The sequence below is a fragment of the Macrosteles quadrilineatus genome, unplaced genomic scaffold (assembly GCF_028750875.1).
Source record: "Macrosteles quadrilineatus isolate MER2022 unplaced genomic scaffold, UCM_ALF_1.0 Scaffold_1__1_contigs__length_201487025, whole genome shotgun sequence".
NCBI classification, from domain to species: Eukaryota; Metazoa; Arthropoda; class Insecta; order Hemiptera; family Cicadellidae; genus Macrosteles; species Macrosteles quadrilineatus.
The window spans coordinates 52,377,091-52,395,357 of NW_026542594.1; the positions used below are offsets into that span (position 1 = coordinate 52,377,091).

Genomic DNA, 18,267 nt, shown 5'->3' on the forward strand with positions numbered 1-18,267 from the left:
TCTCGGATGCAGAATTTAAAGCAAAACTTCACAACATTGCTCGACGGTACACTCCTTGTTGGGGTGAAGACACAATGAATAAACACTTGACCCAAATATCGACCTCCTGTCTCAATGAATAACCGTAGGCGACTAAACGAAAGTGCGAATGGTGAAGGACCTCTCTATCGAACCCAACCGGTCGGACTCCTCTCCACTGCTGTTTTGAGGTTACAATGAACCAGTCTCAATGTATGAATGAACCCACTGTAACTCTTACAATAACTATGATTGCAACTTAAATATCAGATTGTAACAGTGATTGTAATTTAAATATCACTGTGGGATTATACATTTTCTTGTAGTTTTTTATTGTTTTATTAGAAAGTCTAGGCTCCAAGGATTCTTAAGACAGGTGTGTTTGTTGTTACAGTTTACATACTTCATTGTTCAATAGAAATTAATAAAAAATGTCGTCATTCAATAAATATGTTAGATGTTTTACAGTGTGTGTATTTATTAATATGAAATACTAGCCGCTAAGCCCGTGCCTTGCAACCGGGTAAAGATGCAGAAGAGACAATTTTGTTCCTTGAAAATAATGGCAAGGAGCTTGAGAAAGCTAAATAGAACAATTATTATGTTTCCTAGATCTGCTGTATGTAGATAGACTTTTACTAATTTACTATTAGTATTAACTGGCTACGAAACATTACTGTAAAAAATCCATCCATTCCATGTATCACAGATTTTTGTTTCTGCTTGGTAAAAATTAGCTGTTGTCATAAATAAAAAATAAAAAATAATAGTGCAGCACCCTGTTGGTAAACCACCATACCCGTGCTTTGCAACGGGAAGAGAACGCTTAAGAGAATGATTATTATTCCATAGATCTGCTGTAAGTAGATAAACATTTAGTAATCCAAATCCACTAAAAGTAATAACTTAAAATATTAACTGGCTACTTTCGTTTCCCTGGACTTTGCTGCCAGGGCTGGACTTGTCATAAACGAGGGCAACACGCCAACTTTCCAGCGTCCCGGAATGAGGGGAACGATCCCAGACATCACTCTTGCATCTGAGTCCCTCTTGCCGAGGATACGAGCCTGGAGAGTCCTGGAGGGTTATACAGCCAGTGACCAGCAGTACATCATTTTTGATGTCCTGGATAGTCATCAGAGACAAGCTACCGTGTCTCGGCAGGTGCCCGTTCGGTGGAACACCAAAAAGCTGGACGTGGCCAAATTCACCGAAGTCATACCTACTACTGGGAGAGCCGGTGGTACCTGCTGTATCTGGCGTGGCTCACGCAGAGACATCAGTTACATCATTGATGAGGCTGATAGTCTCGGCCTGCGATGAATCAGTGCCTTGAAGGAGATCCCGGTGCGATAAGCGAACTGTGTACTGGTGGACAAACGAGATCGTAGAATTGCGACGGGCAGCATTGAGAGCCAGACGTCTTGCTACCAGGGCCTATGGTTCGCTAGTCTGATGGACAAAGGTATATCAGGTAACTGTCATAGCCATATGGTACGCTACAAGCCACTGGAGCCTTTAGGAGCTACACTAGAAGTTGCTCTTGGGCTGCTACCTCTGGACATCTTTATCAAATCTGAAGCCCTCAAGGCAGCTTACTCTTTGAGGGTTGCAAATCTGTGGAGAGGCGGCCTGTCAGGGGCAGGCCATTGCCAAGACTTTGGCTGCGTGTCCTGTGCTTGACATGACCTCGGACTTCCTAAGCACAGAAGCAGTGTTCACCATACCCTTCAATGTTGAATTCCGCTCCAGGGTAGAGTGGAAACATCAGGAAGGGCATCTCCAAGATACGGAGAGCTTCATCTGGTAAACGGGCAGCTCCTTAATCAATGGAAAATCTGGCTTTGGAGTATTCAGTTGATCACCAAGAACAGATCTTTCAGCAACTCTGGGATGATACTGTACCATCTTCCAGGCAGAAATCTATGGTATCTTGGCTTGTGCCAACTTTGGACTAGCCAGATGCTACCAAGACAGGAGGATAGTTATTTTGTCTGATTGTCAGGCTGCTCTTAAAGCTCTTGACTCAAATGAAGTCACCTCAAAACTGGTCTGGGAGTGTTTCAACACCCTCTGCAAACTTTCCACAAGGAACTCTGTAACTCTCGGCTGGGTTCCAGGCTAATAAAGGCATTGGCGGCAACGAGAGTGTAGATATGCTGGCAAAAAAAGGTGCGAGCATGCCATTCTTTGGACCAGAGACTTTTTTAGAATCAGCAAAGCTACCGCTAAACATGAAATCAACAAATTGTGCAGGGGACAACACCTAGAGCATTGGCGTAATTATCCTGGACAATCACTTAGCAAAAAACTGCACTCAGAACCTAGCACCCTCTTCACTCGCTGGCTGCTAAAGCTAAAGTTGGCAGGTCAAGCAGGTACTTACTCTTATCACTGGACACGGCCATTTCAGGAAACATCTCCACAATCTAGGAATTGTCAATGACAATCAGGAGTGTCGACTTTGTAACCCGTTGATGAGACTGCAAAACACATTATTCTAGATTGCGACGGACTTGGGGTCAGGAGAAGGGCTCTGGTCTAAAGCAGCCAGGTGATGAACCGGACGCTATCATTGGGCAAAAGCTCCTGTACCTAATCAAGGACACAGGCATAGGCTTACCCAGTTAGTGGCAAGTGGGATGCAGAATAAGCTTCGGTTGACGTGCTTGGACCACGAGTCCACCCCTCTCACAATACATACAATACAATCTCACGCAGTTCTTGTCAGGCCACCGCTATTTTCCTGCACTTGATGGCCAAAACCAATTCACCTGACTGTATTTACTGCCCAAGCATTCTAGACTATGCCGACATACCTTTTTCCACTATACAAGATGGGATATGCTCAACATCTTGGGGTTCTGTCAGTTGAATCGATTTGTGAGACCTTGATGTAGGGTGGGACTGCTGGTCGCAATTTGTCCGGAATATCTTTAAAGTTAAATATAACGATCTAGATCGGATCGCAGTCTAAATTGTGTAGGAAATTAACAGCTTAACACAGAGTAAGATCTTCGGGCATAGGCAATCTCAGCCTACTTCTGATGAAGTGCGACAAGTGTTCCCAGGCTAGTGTCTGAAGAGTAGAGGAGGTTTTAAGTGGGTGGTCTTTGGTTCTTAAATCTGTTGGAGTCCCACACTATAGGCTAGCCACCTGTTTGCGTAAACGCATTTTCCCACCTCTCCCTAAAAAAAGTAGAGCCTCCATAACAAGACTCTCATTGGGATTATTAAATATGACTTGTTATCGAGGTAGACTTGTTATCAAGGTAGACTTGTTATCGAGGTAGACTTGTTATCAAGGTTTGCAATAAAATGTAATCAGGGGGAAAGTAAATTTTAGTGAATTTTTAAAATAACTCGACATGTTATCATGTTATCGGTTACCAAGCCCAAAACAAAACCAAAAATTTGTTGATTGTTTTTTTTCAATGGATAGTTATTAGGACATGTAAAGCTTCAAGTAAATGCATGATGACATTCTGTCACCTTTTGGCAATTCGAGTTTTCGCTGCCATCTTGAATCTTAATGTTTTGAGTATTTTTATATTCATTGTATAGGGTTGTCGTAGATAATTATATATATGTTTTTAAGTACACTGAGATCAGTAAAAACACTGAAAAGTAGGGGTCTGCAGTGCACTGAAAAAGTCAGTACAGTACAGGCTTAATTACCATCATCAGTTCCGTATAGCATTTTACACGAAAATTCAATAAATTACTTTCAGTTTATTACCGTAGTCAACGACAGTTATTACGGCTATTTATTATTCAATCTTTTTGAACTTGGTATCGTTTGATAGGTAATTAAAAATGCTAAATAAAAGTGCTCTTGAATTTTTCATAAAATCAGCCATTCTTTAGTAATTTAAGTTTAAAAGTTTTAAATGGCCGCCATTTTGAAATTTTAGGTTGAATCAAGATGAAATATTTTTTGAACACGGGTCTCTTCTACCTTAACCTGCATACCAAGTTTCATAAAGATCGGTTGAAAAAATTAGAAGATAAAAATGTTTATGTAAAAAATGCAAAATGGCGGATATCTGGTTAACGAAGCGATTTTGGAAAAAATGTTATTCTTGATTTTCTCTTTATTTTGATCCAAGGAATCACTAGGCAAAATATGTTCCCACCTTTTTTGAACACCCTGTAGCCTATATATATTTTTAGTGGTTAGCAGCCTCTTTTAACCTTGCATTTGCCCGTCCACATAGACTACAGATCTGTGTGTGAAACGTATCCAGCAAAGCAAAGGGTGAGCCGGTACAGTACAAAGGAGAACTGTACTGATAAAATGTTAACAGCAGTGACCAGGATCCGATTCCACGACATCACTGCCTTGGGCCCGAAGTCTGAGGCGCTACAGACTGAGCCACCGACTCACACTCTATTGTGTGGGTATAGAACAAAAGATACAAATATTAAGGCATTGCCACCCCTTTTAATGTTTATAATTCTTTGATAAAGGTTGTTACTTTTTATGTTTACATATTTTATAGTGGAGAATTTAAACTTTGTTGAGTGCACAGGTGTGCTGCGATTGGGATTTAATATATTTGGACTTATCCAAAAGTAAAATAGTCTTCTGTGCTGTATTCTATCCGGAAACAGTGTGGCACTATTTCAAATCATGACTTATACAGAATGTTGTGATAATTCAAACCTACAAAACAGTTGGTGAAAGTAAACATCTGCTTTTAAATCTATAACTCGTATTAGAACGTGACAGGTTTTTTTTATTTCACGATTCTGAATCAACCAGATAATTTTGAGAACTAGGGAATGTCGAAGCTATAATTTTAGATTAGGGTTTCAGTTTTTTAGAAAATAAGTTTAAAATTTTAAAAAGTCTAGCAGTCGACGCTAACATTTTACACTAGCTTTTGGTATAATACCATTTGCTTAACAAACAGCTGTAAACATTAAGAGTATATGACACAAATTCAGCATTTGGATAATAATGACATGCACTGAGTTGACTTATTTATTCTATGTGTAATGCAATACTGATAGATACGTTAATTTATTCGATAAGAGAATGACAGACTATTTAAATATACATGGTAAAATGGTAGATGTTCTAATTCATTTTTCAGAGCAGTCTTTAAAATTTTAAGTTTGTTTTAGAGCAATATAATTTGTTTTAACTAACAGCTGGTTGAATATAAAAATATCCTAAAGAACTATGAGGTTAGTTTATAATTCTGTGATTTTTCCATTGATTATACGAAATAAGTAAGATTCTATAACCACTGATGTATACAAATTGGGGCTCTGCCCCCGAGTCTTCAAAGGAAAGGTTATGCAAAATATTTTTCTGTTCGACTTTTTGAGGAATGAATATGAAAGCAACAAAGTTTACATGTTTTAATTCATCTTGGCAGCTTTTTGTTTACAATAAATGTTTACCCGCTTAAACTTTGCTTGGATTAGAAATGGAAATATTGACAAAACTCCAGTTTTAGTTGATTACTCAATTCTCATACGTAGGACGGGCCAACAGCTCGTTATATTTATTTGTAAACATTGTAGTTGCAAAAGTCTGACATTGGACCCCATAAAATCCTCTGGGGCGGAGCCCTTTCGACGGATCTGCACCAAACTTCCTTCACAACTTCACACAAACCATCCTTGAATAATGCTTAATAATTCCTGAAAGTTTCATTACAATCTGTCGAACAGTTTCGGAGTCCATATACATACATACATACTTCCTCTTTTAGGTGTTGTGAATATTTTTTTCCCTACAGTCACCCGACAAAGTTGGCTTCCTTGCACTGTTTATAGTTCAGAAAGCTGCTAATTGCTGCATTTACTTAATTTGTCGCACGGTTTTCTTCTTTGTCGTACAGTTTATACTTTGGCTCACATCAGGATTCCAACCAAACAACACAAAACAGTGTGGTTTTTTTATGCACGTTATCCGTGTACGCTTGGAAATAGGTTGGCAACACTTAAAGATAATAATAATACTATGATCAGCTGATTAACTATTATAACTCCAATTAAACCTGTCATTTCGTGTTTATATTATATTTTCGTTCAACGCTTGGTTTGAACATAACCTGAAGTGTACCTATTTGAAAGATTAATTATAAGTGGGCCTAACATGTTTAAAAATAATGAACTTGGTGAAAGTGATTGTGAATATAATGGTAGACCAGAAATAGCAGAAACTTGAAACATGTTTCGTTAAAAACCTGTTACCTGAAAAATCTAGAAAGAAGTATGAATGAGCAAACAAACTGTTTTCCTCTTGGCGCGTAAGTAAGAAAGTTACAAAACTGTCAGAAAATGTTTTATTGGCATATTCTGAAGAACAATCTACTTGTTTATTATGTGTTTATACTGATTATTACTGTTTATACCTGTACTCTTGAAACACTTAAAGATACTACGACTGCAATCAGCTGGTGCAGTATTTCCCATTCCGTTCATGGCTTGGGTTTAACCTAACCTAAAAACGAGTTATATAGTGTTTGAAAGACTATTTATTATGCTTAATAGTGACTGTAGGAAAAATATAATGTGTAACACAAGTACAAAAGGTCTTTGCTCACTCGAGATTATTACGCACGAGCCTTGCTCGAGCGTAAACATTGCTCTCGTGTGTAGCAAAGTGCCACTTTGCTCACTAGTTACACAAATAACTATTTAAGTATGTCACTTTTTATTGTACAAACAAAATAGTGGATTTTTTCAAGTAAACAACCTAATGAGTGAAATTCTAATATTGATTAGAAGTTTAGTATTGGTATAAAATAAAACATTTTTGAATAAGAACAAACAAACATTGTCCAAACAGAGATCAGTCTGCCACTGGTTCTTCAACAGTCTTCATCCCAGTCTACTTCTCTTCTAATTCAGCAACACGTGTCAAATCATTGGAACAAAAACTGTTTGAGCATGTGTACAGACCACGGTGCATAGTAGGCTGGCACTCCTTTAACTACACCGATCGCTGTTGCATGGCAATACATTTCTACAAGAGCACTTAACCAACTTCAAAATTCCCTTCAGTACTCATCCTTGTAGAAACTGTGAAGCAGTGGATCTTAATCTGGTGGGTCAGAGTTCATTGAATGCTTCCAAATACAGGTTTGAAGGTGAGCTCGCTTAAGGTTTTCTTTGCTGAATTTGTTGGTGGTAGTGTGCACAGATTCGGCAATTGAGTTGTTGCACTTCGAACTTGTCAGCCCCCATTTTGACACGAGCTTCAGAAGTTGTGTTACAAATAGATACACCATAACATGCAGACATAAACTTTGATGAAATAAATGTATTTCTTCAACCGATGATAAGGAGTGTCCATTTTTCAAAACCTTAATTACTTTAATCTTCCGTAATCCATAACACATTGCAGTGGTATCACATCCAGTGATAGCATGAGCTGCAAGCACATCAGGTATTATTTTATTTTGTTTGACGTTTGACGACAGATGCACTAATGTCAATTCTTGAGCAACCCTGAACAGGTGATTCCATCAGAATAGTTACAAAAACGTTTTCAAGTTTGCAGAAGTAAAGAAGGAAAAACATCTGTGTTATCTGATAAAACAACGATCTGCTTGTCTTCATCATCAGCAGCTAATATAACTTGATGTACAATAATCGTATCTGCTTCTTCTTAAGTATTTCTTAGATCATGCATTTTTTTTACTTCTCCTCGATAAATCTCGTAGGGTTCTTCTTGTGGACCTTTTACAATAAGTCTGAGTTTGGTAATATAGCCTTTGTTAAAAGATTCGTCTCTAATAATGCTTCTGCAAACCAGTTAAATTAATCTTGTTTTGTTTTCATTTGAGCCCAAAATGTCCCTACATAGAGGCAGAGGTGTTGTATATGTGAGTGTGTGAACTCATGTCACTCCTGAGATCTACACAATCTTGTGTGATCCTTAGTACTATACTGCTTGTCACCGATCAAAAGCAGGTTCACATTTCCGTATTGCAAAGGTTTGCTTATATATGATTTAAGTGAATTTATGAAGTCCTGAACACTACCCTTTTCTGGTCACTGCACACACCATAAAAGTGCAGATCCATCAATCACAATAAGTGTGTTTCCAATGCACGTCTTTCTTGTTGAGGACGAAACCTGGAGAAGTTTCTTTACAGTAGATTTAGCTTTGCAGATCCTAATTCCTAATTTCTCCAGAATCTGTTAACATTGACGTTGTACAGGTGACAGTTCCTGAGACGGAAGATGACTTACATCTACTTGGTTTGAGCTTGCTTGATGTCCTATAACTGAGGAGTAAGTAATACCAGCTGTATTGAAAACCTTAACACTGCCAATGTTTACGTGTTTCTTTGATGTAGACCCAATCTATACTATTATATAAAAACCTAATGGTGTCTGTCTGTATGTGTATTACTAATAGGCTCAAAAACTACTGAACCGACTGGGCTTAAATTTTACAATAATATAGCTACCATACCAAGGACCATTATAGGACTATTCACACTTTGATACTGACCATGGGCTTTGCCCCTTTGGCTTTAAAACTTCTGAGGTGAGGATTTTAAAAGTAAATATTGATTTGTCTCCATGGCTGCGATGAGAACACTAATAATGTTTGTTTACATTTGCTTTGACATTTCAATTTAAACAAGAAGAACTGGTAAATTGCATATTTCACAATTTCAGACAGCTGATACAAAGAAATTGATTATAATATTTTCCATAACTATATATGATGTATATTTTAATCTTAAGTTTTATCATGGATTATTTATTCAAAAACTATGTCAATGATTATAAAAAAAGATTCTATAACCGTTGCTGTATCAACTCCGGCTCTGCTTTGGATTTTTTAAAGCGTCTTAAGTTATGAAAATAATGTTATTGGTTATTTCATGGAAACAGTATGAAAATTACAGTGTATAGATGGTTTGTATAAATTTGGAGGATTTTTTTATGAATTCCAACTGCTTAAAATGTGTTGGATAAACAACTTGAACTTCACATAGATTTTTTTATATTTAGGTAAATTTAGTAGTTGTGTTTCACTACACCACTGATTAAATCAAACTAAGGAAAATATCATAAAACTTAGCTGTACACAGTGTTCTTTTGTTTCTAAAATCAATAAAATATTTGTTATTATGTTTACTTAATGGTAAGTGTGAAAATGTAAAGGCAGTAGACTATGGAACTAAATAAAAGAACTGGATTCTATATTATGTTGTTCGTTGAATTTTTTTTTAGAGAAAAATAATAGATGCAATGAAACATATACCTAATGCCTATTACTATTAATGTTTTTGTCCTCTGATGTTTTGATAATAATTAGTTTTGTCTGCCATCTTAAACGCTCAATTTCATTTGTTAATTAAATAATATGTACTAAAGATATAAAACAAATGTGTTAAGAATGTGGATGGGTTTGTTTACTTTGGGGCAGAGCTGAATAGCAAAAACACTGTTGCACAAAAAATCACAAACTGAATCATGGCTGGTAACAGAGCATATTACGCTAACCTCAAATCCAATCTGATGACCCCCAAGACAAAGATGAAGGTATTCAAAACTCTAATTAGGTCTGTTGTTACGTACAGTGCAGAAACCTGGTCCCTTTCCACATTGAGCACAAAGGCCATTAGGGTTGAATTTTGTTTGTAAAAGCGTTGGCGGATGTGTATATTTTATACAACAGATTTTAAGATCAAAATGTTTCTATTTCAGGTCCTCTTCCCGTTGCAAAGCACGGGTACAAAAGCTAGTTACAACTATTTATTTCACTGGCAAATGGAAACTTGCTGGCCAACCCCCTTGAAATATTTTTAATTGCTGATCACCAATGTTCACTGTGTCAGTATCCGATAGAACCAAGCCAGACGCTACGTTTACTATATTTTGTGGGTGAGTTCTATAGTAGGTGCCAAAGGGTCAATGAAGAGCTTCAGTTTATTTCTTATTCCTTCTCTGTCTTTTCAATCAGAAATGATTTGAGACTGCATTTCTTCTTTGTGCGTGTCTTGTACACTGTACATTGTATACTAACTTCCTTAATCAGCTGGTAAGGAACACTACTGATAAAAGCTTGCTTCTTGTGGGATCAAATAAAACACTCCAAGTAGGTAAAATGAATAAAAATATTTGGCAAAATTCAAGATGGCAGCAATTTTAAAGAAACTACTATTTCTACATACTTTTGAGTGCTTTAAATGATCTCAGCATACTCAAAAACATATAAAATGATATACAGCAACCCTATATAACAAATATAATATTAATTTTAAAAATTGGCAAAATTCAAGATGGCGGCGATTGCTAACAAAAGACTATTCATTTCTACAAACTTTTGAGTGTGTTTATTAATCTCGGTGTACTCAAAAGTAAAATGATATAAAACAACCCTATATAACAAATATAAAATTAATTTAAAAAAAGGCAAAATTCAAGATGGCGGCGGTTTCTGAGACACAACTATTTTTTAGATACTTTGAAGTCCTCCCATTGATCTCATCGTACTTAAAAACATATAAAATGATATACAACAACCCTATAGACCAAATATAAAAATAATCCAAAAATATTTGGAAAAATTCAAGATGGCGCCCAAATCTCAAATTGCCCAAAGGTGACAGAATGTCATCATGCATTTTCTTGAAGTTTTAATGTCCTAGTAACTATCTATAAATAAAAAAATCCAAAAATTTTGGGTCGACCAAAAATATAGGGTTTGGCAACCGGACTATCAAAAATTACTTGTTATCGAGGGTCTTGTTATCAAGGTTCAACTGTGATAGAAAAAGGTCACAGTGCCAAAAGTCATTTAGAAAGTATTATACCCGGAATAAACTTATGTTTAAGGTAAAACTCTGCTTATGGCAAACGCACAATATTAAATATACTGAGGAGTACTAGCATAGGTCTTCACGAGCCTTTATCATGACTGAGACTGCCCCTTATTGCTCGGCTTCATCCTCTGATGGGTTATAGGGCGGACAGGTACAAAGTTCATTTTAGGCCCTGTAGCCCACTATACTATCGTTCTTAAAATGTCCCTTTTCCTGATTGATTGTATGAATCTAAACTAAGGCTCTTCTACCTTTTTAAAAATATTAATATTGATTTAATAAATAAACTTTACTTTATAACAGAAAGTTTTAGCTTTTATATCAAACAAAATAAAAGCGTTATAAGAACATTTTAGGTGAAGTGGTACCCATAACCTAATCTCACCGCACATTTTTGTAAATATTTCGCTTGATATTGAATATTTGTGATCTGCTCATTATTCCGGATAATTAGAGACCACATGACGTATTTTTATCAAAACATTTTAATCGTTTTCTTTGTTTTTCGGGGTTTTTCGCAGAAAAAGAATGTAATTTTCCGAATCAGTGTTGAATTTTGAGTAATTTTGAATAAAAAAAAACAAATGTAAAAAATCTGGTAAATACCCTAAAATGCATATTAACCCAAGCCCGAATTGTTTGAAGTAAAGAACAACTCAGACAAATACATGATTACAGTAAACTGATTAAAATGGTAAACCACAACATTTCAAAGACACAGGAGCAAAATTATCACCTCTCTATCCAAAAATGATTTTGGCAAACTCAAATTAGACATTTCAATGGAATCGACAAGGCCTTACATTGCTTTCAGAGTTTGCTCAGGTCATATTATCAAACCTGAAGGAAAAGTGAAAATAATAGTTTCTCACTGCAGAAGATTTGTCAAAGAGGAACTCCACATTGTTCCAACCGGACATGAAGCACTCTGGGGACGTCAATGGATAAGAGCACTTGGAATTGAACTGAAGAAATTGTTAACGAAATCTGTTAATGAATGGGAAACACGGATAATCTGTAAGCGAGCTAACTGGCCTGGTCAACATTAGATAGTAACAGACTTAAGTTTTATCCCTTGCTATAAGGAAGTTGCAACAGAAATTAAAAGACAATAAAATGACAAGCTATTGTAGGTATACTAACCTTTGCTCCGTGCCCATGTCATGACAGTTCGCCACACATCTATGTCCGAGGCCTTCAGAGACTTGAGTAGAACAATATACCTCATACCCGCTGGACACACCCGGTGTATATACGGGCTGTTGAGCACCCTCATTGGGTTGTTTTTGATCAACTGTTGTGAAAATAAATCACTGTAGCAAGTAAATAACAGTTTTTCTATCATAATAAGGTCATAAAGTAATCAATTGTATGTCAAATTTAGAAACCATAATTTGGGATTCAGAAGCATTGACCCATCCTCAGTAAAGTGAGCTTTACTTGAAGGATAGAACAAGTGATTTCCTTATTATACAGTAGAACCCCTGTTAACCGAATTTGGGTTAACAAAAACCCGGTTAACCAAAACGGTTCTATAAAATAATATAGGGCTGTAGAATGCTGTAATAACTTCATTTGTCTGGTTTAAAGTATTTACTATCCCATTGTTACATTTTTGTAGCTGAAATAAAACACTGAATTATATAGACACTAGTGGCTTGTAGGGACATAGGTCCCTAAAAAGCTCAAATGTAAAACAAATTATTGTAATATATAAACTCTGAATCAAATAACTATGTGTCAGGATAGATATCCCAGTACAACATATCTTTTGTGTGAAAAACAGTTTGTTGTTTGTCTTTGTTTGCTTTTGTTGATGTTGTTTTCAATAAATAATTTGAATGACTCCAGAGGTTTAACCCTGCTAAAGGCGGGGGAGCGAGCTGGTCTAGTGGTTAGAGAGCGGGACTCCGGTTCCTGGGGTCCCGGGTTCAAACCCCGCCCAATCACCAAAAGATTTTATCTAAGTGATATTACCGTAACCCCTAGGTCTAGCCTGAAGTAATGGGGAAAACAATTCCGGGTTCGTGCCTAGCGTCCTAGGGAAAAAAATAAAAAACCCTGCTAAAGACAGCAAACATTTTTGTGAATAAATATTGGTTTACTAAGGTAGATTTGGTCTTATGGTTGTAACGGACCAATTTTGTTAGGGGTACGTTTTAATTATTTTAAGGCCATGAATTGCTCGAGCACAACAATGACCGACATAACACTAGGCATGTCAAGTGTCCTAGTTCGTGACTTGGCCGTCACCACCCCGGAGCGCTGACGTAGCGGTGGTGGGGAGAAGCCGATACCGCCGGACAGTGGACAATTCTTGAGAGAGTTGACGGCGAGCGTACGTTCGCTAAACACCCTCTCATGAGACCATACAGCGGACCTGCAGCAAGCATAAGTTGTGGATGCGACTCGCAACGAGCGAGATATAAAAACAATAATATAAATCGAAATAAGTATCGACAGGCGTAAGTACTGCAGTATACCCTTACATTATTAGTCTTATTTTCCCGTTTTACTTTGGCGAATAAAAGTTATTTATTAGACAAGTCATCTTAGTTGTAAGAGATTTGTGTATTCTATTTCTCCGGCCGGCACTGCGAGTGCAGTGCCGCAGTAGCCTACACCTTTTAGTTTATTTATCTAAAGCGATTTTATTTTATTTAATATTAAGTATTATATTTAGTTATTTCGAAGCCAAGAAGTGCATTGGCATATGAGCTGATTAATTTTATTTCGTTATTTTATTATTGCGTGTTACGACATTTTTGTTCACTAGGAGAGTATTATTTTTAGTTTTTATTTGAGAAGCGATTCCTTTTGTTAGGCCTAGAAGCTGGTCATGTATTTTAATTCACATAGTAAGCATCGTATTTAGTGCCGATTTATTCCTAGTCAGTGTGTCGTCGTGCTGACATACAACCATAGTTTACTCTTGCGTGTATGACGACAAAGGTACTATCTACGAAGGCCGAAAAGCAGAAGCGAGCAACGGAGACTGTTAGCGTGAGAACCCTGGACTACTCAAGCGAACGGAGGTAAGTTTAGGCTAGGTGACCCTTCCTGAATTAATCACTTCACATAGTTAATGATCATATTAAAATATTGGAAATTGTCTTTGTCAAATATGAAAAGGCAAATAAAGGTGTGTTGAGATAACCTTGGTTCTTGGCCAAATCCGCTAAATTAGCACCCCGACCCATAGTACAGGTAAATTTCCACCAAAAGACTAGTAGAAAACATAAAAAATAGTCCGTTCATGAAACTTGCAGGAAACATAGTACCGTACTTACCATGTTTTTGAAATCTGATGAGTCCCTAGTGATAAGGGGGGTGGAATACCATTTTAGGGGGGTTAAAAATTGGGGGTAGTGATTTTTGGGAACATTTTTATTTATGGGATCCAAACAAGTAGGGTGTCATTATCTATGCTTCTTAGGATGTAGAATTGAAAAAAGCATAATAAAGTCAATACAACCGACATTTTATGAGAAATACCCCCGCCGCAGCAAACCTGCCGACTAAGCAGTATCTGAATTGATTTGTTATTAAATCTTAGGTTTAATGAGTACCTAGGTTTGCTGCTACAACTAATAAAGTGTTTTTTTTTTTGTTTTATATTATACCTTAGTATATTATAAATTTGCCAAGTTTGATCAAAATATATCCATAAACAAATAAACTACAACAATTTAACATTATACTCCATAAGAATAACGTGGGAATTTTAAATCTACCTACAGTTTTTTTAATCTTCTCCGTTACCAATAACTCTACAAAAACAGAATGCAGGATAACCCTGTTTCTTAGGATGCAGAATTGAAAAAAGACCTAATAACATCATTACAACTTAATAAGACAGTTTATGGGATAAAGACAAATTTATTCATAAAAAACTAAATATTACAAATCAATTAAGGTAAAACAATCCAGTTAATATTAATCGCCTTTGGCTCGCTGGGGGCTCCACCTCCAGGCCCCCTGGCTGTAAGTCAGCAAAAATTTCTTGTGTCCGTAGCACACCTAGAAGTGGTCTAGATAGCATTCACAGCATTTCTCAAGTTTCTGTCGGATTTGAAGCAGTTAACACAAGCAATAATGGTGGGTTTCTATATATCTGTGGGGGGAGTTGACATTTAAGGATATTTTAATTAAATATTGGGGGGTGGGATTGAATCGTAAGTATCCCTTAACCAAAGGCTAATAACTGGGAAAGATTGTTCAAGTCCTTAGCACAAGGAAAGTGATTTAAGAATTTTTTGTGAGGAGGGGGGTTCAATTATTTATCTATGTTTCTTAGGATGCAAAATCGAAAAAAAGGCATAATAAAATCAATACAATGACAGGTAATGAGAAAAAGGCAAATTTATTCATGAAAAACTAAATATTATTAGGATAAAACAATCCAGTTAATATTAATTACTCACCTTTGGCTCGCTGGGGGCTCCACTTCCAGGCCCCCTAGCTGTTAGTCAATAAAGAATCGTAAGTATCCCTTGTTTATAACCGAAGGCTAATAACTGTGGAAGATAGTTCTAGTCCTTAGCACAAGGAAAGTGATTTAAGAATTTTTTGTGAGGGGGGATCAATTAATTATTTGTTGAGGAGGGGTCAATATTTGATAATGCAAATTTCTTAAATATTTTGAGTATTAGTATAAGATGTCAAGTACCTAGCAAGTTTGTGAATTATTGACGTAGACCATTGCACAAGTAGTGCCCATTAAAAATATTTTGTAAATCCACCATTTCAAATATTTTGAGGGGTGAAAATTTTAAAATATCGCTTTTGTGAGTATTCCTTCAGAGTTAGAGCATTAAAAATACCATACGGTATAACTTATGTGTACAAAAAAATAAAAATAATTTATAACATGTCCCAAATAAAAGCAATTTGAAAAAAGTTTGTACTATGTGGTGTTTTGGGGGGTGAAGGGGCAATTTTTGGAGACGCCTAAGAGGGTTTTGTATAACTATTTTATGACTGTGAAAATTCCCTAAAATCTTTGCTAACTCTTACCACTTTTATACTCCGCGCCAAAGCTGGTGGCGGCTGAGGGATTAGGACCGCCAGGTAGAACTACATAGGTCGGACCTGCTCACCGACCTGGCCGTCCTAATCCCTCAGCCGCCACCAGCTTTGGCGCGGAGTATAGATTCAATTCAATTCAATTCAATTCAAATTATCTTTATTCATCAAGTACATTAGAAATATATACATGAATAGTGTCACATTTCTTATAAGTTATAATAAAACATACATGCTTATAGTAAATGGGAAAAATTGTAAAAGAACATAAAACTAACAGTTAAAACATACTTTGATTAGTAGGGAAAGAAAAGTCAATTACAGTTCATCAAATGAATAAATAGCCCTGCTAATGAGAAATTTCTTAAGTTTATTTTTACATTTTTTTATATTTACTTCTGCTTGTATGTCCTTTGGAAGTTAATTATAGAATTTTGTTCCGGCGTATTTGGGTTTTTTTTCGAAAAGGCGCAATTTATGAGGACTTAATGCTAACTTGCCTCGATTTCTTGTAAGATAATCATGTTTCCTTCCAACCAGCTCTATTTCATGAAATCTGTTTTTAACAGATACCACTGTTCCAAAAACATACATACCGAAAACTGTCATTATATTTTCTGTTTTAAACATTCTCTTAACAGAAGTTCTAGGTGGAAGGTTGTAAATTATTCTTATAGCTTTTTTTTTTGCATTCTTAATATATATTTTAAGTTTCTCTTATTGGTTGAGCCATAAAGGGAAATCCCAAATGAAATCACTGAATGTATGTATGAAAAGTAAACCAACTTCAAAGTTTCTATTTCGCAATAGTTTTTTAATCTAGTTAAGGCATATAATCCAGAAGAAACTTTTGAAAGTACTTTTTCAACATGACAGTTCCAATTGAGTCTTTTATCTATTACTAATCCTAAAAATTTAGTACTATCCTTAACTTCAATGGTTTTATTATTAAATTTAATAATCGGTCGACGTTGATTTCTGGTAGTTCGAGTTTGAAAATTTATGATACTTGTTTTATCCACATTGAGATTTAGATTTTGGGAGTTAAAAAAATCATTTAAAACGCATATGTCTTATTTTGCCTTGCTTTCTAATTCTTCATTTGTTGAGGCTATGATTTTCAAATTGGTATCATCAGCATACAAGCAGAGTTTACTTAAATTGCTAAGTTGCGGAAAATCTCTTAAATAAATAATGAATAAAAGAGGCCCCAGAATGGATCCCTGTGGAACCCCATATTTTAAGTCAGTGGTATAAGATTAATGGAATTTTATAGTTTTTACGGTTATGATAGATAATTTCAACAAACTGTTTTCTGTGAGAGAGATAAGATTTAAGCAAATTTAAAGCAGTCCCCTCTATACCCAAGGTACTAAGCCTTGAAATTAATAAATCATGGGATATTGAATCAAATGCTTTTTGCAGGTCTAAGAACAAACCCGCTACCTTAAATTTACCATCCAGACTATCAATGACCGATTCTATAAAATCAGTGGCAGCAGTTATAACTGATTTACCCCTGCGAAACCCGTGTTGAAAGTTGTCAAACAGATTGTTATTTTCAAAAAATGTTACCAATTGATTATAAATTACTTTTTCATAAATCTTAGATATAGAGGGTAACAAAGCTATAGGTCGGTAATTTGACACCATTTGCCTGTCCCCCTTTTTAAAAAGTGGTTTTAATTTTGTAATTTTTAGCTTATCAGGAAATATACCGGATATCAAAGAAGAATTAACTAGGTGGGTGATTGGTTTTAGTAAAAATGTCTTGACTTTTTTCAGAAGAACCACAGGAACCTCATCATAGCCCATACTAAAAGAGTTCTTTAGACTATTAATAATTATATCTATTTCATTCTCATTAACAAAGCTGAATCGAAACCTTTTACCAAACTGAAATATTTCATTGTCTACCTGATTCTCAGACATTGGTTCAAAGTTAGACATTATACTAGTTACATTTGAAAAATATTCAATAAAACTGTTACAAATAAATACAGGGTCAGAATTCAACTTATTACCTACTTTTAAATTAATGTTTTGTACATTCTTAGATCCTATTCCCACTTCTGAATTTATAATAGACCAAGAGGTTCTATTTACATTGTTTTATTTGTTAATTTTTGTTTTATAATATTGCTTTTTAAAATACTTCAATTTTGACCTGAATGTTTTATTTAATTTCCTAACTTTTTTATATAAAGATTTACATTTTAACTCTCGGGCTGTTTGGCTAAGATTAAAATTTTTTTGTTTTTCTTCTTTTAACTCATTGCTAATCAAGTTAGGCTGTGTGTGCTGCCTTGACAGAGATTTAGGGAAACATATGTTAAAGTAATAACAAAATGTTTCATAAAATATATTATACTTTAGTCCAGGAAAAATACGACAAATTACCGTTAAACCTGGGCAA

General features: G+C 35.7%; 1 protein-coding gene across 3 annotated transcripts in view; it reads right to left on the bottom strand.

Annotated features, from left to right (window-relative positions):
• Positions 1–18,267, bottom strand: part of LOC128983065 (uncharacterized) — a 62,908-nt gene that overhangs the window by 1,855 nt on the left and 42,786 nt on the right. For all 3 annotated transcript variants that reach the window (XM_054402199.1, XM_054402201.1, XM_054402200.1), the window contains one exon: positions 11,970–12,120. In XM_054402199.1, coding sequence (XP_054258174.1) covers positions 11,970–12,120 — 151 coding nt within the window. The remainder of the gene's footprint in view (positions 1–11,969; positions 12,121–18,267) is intronic.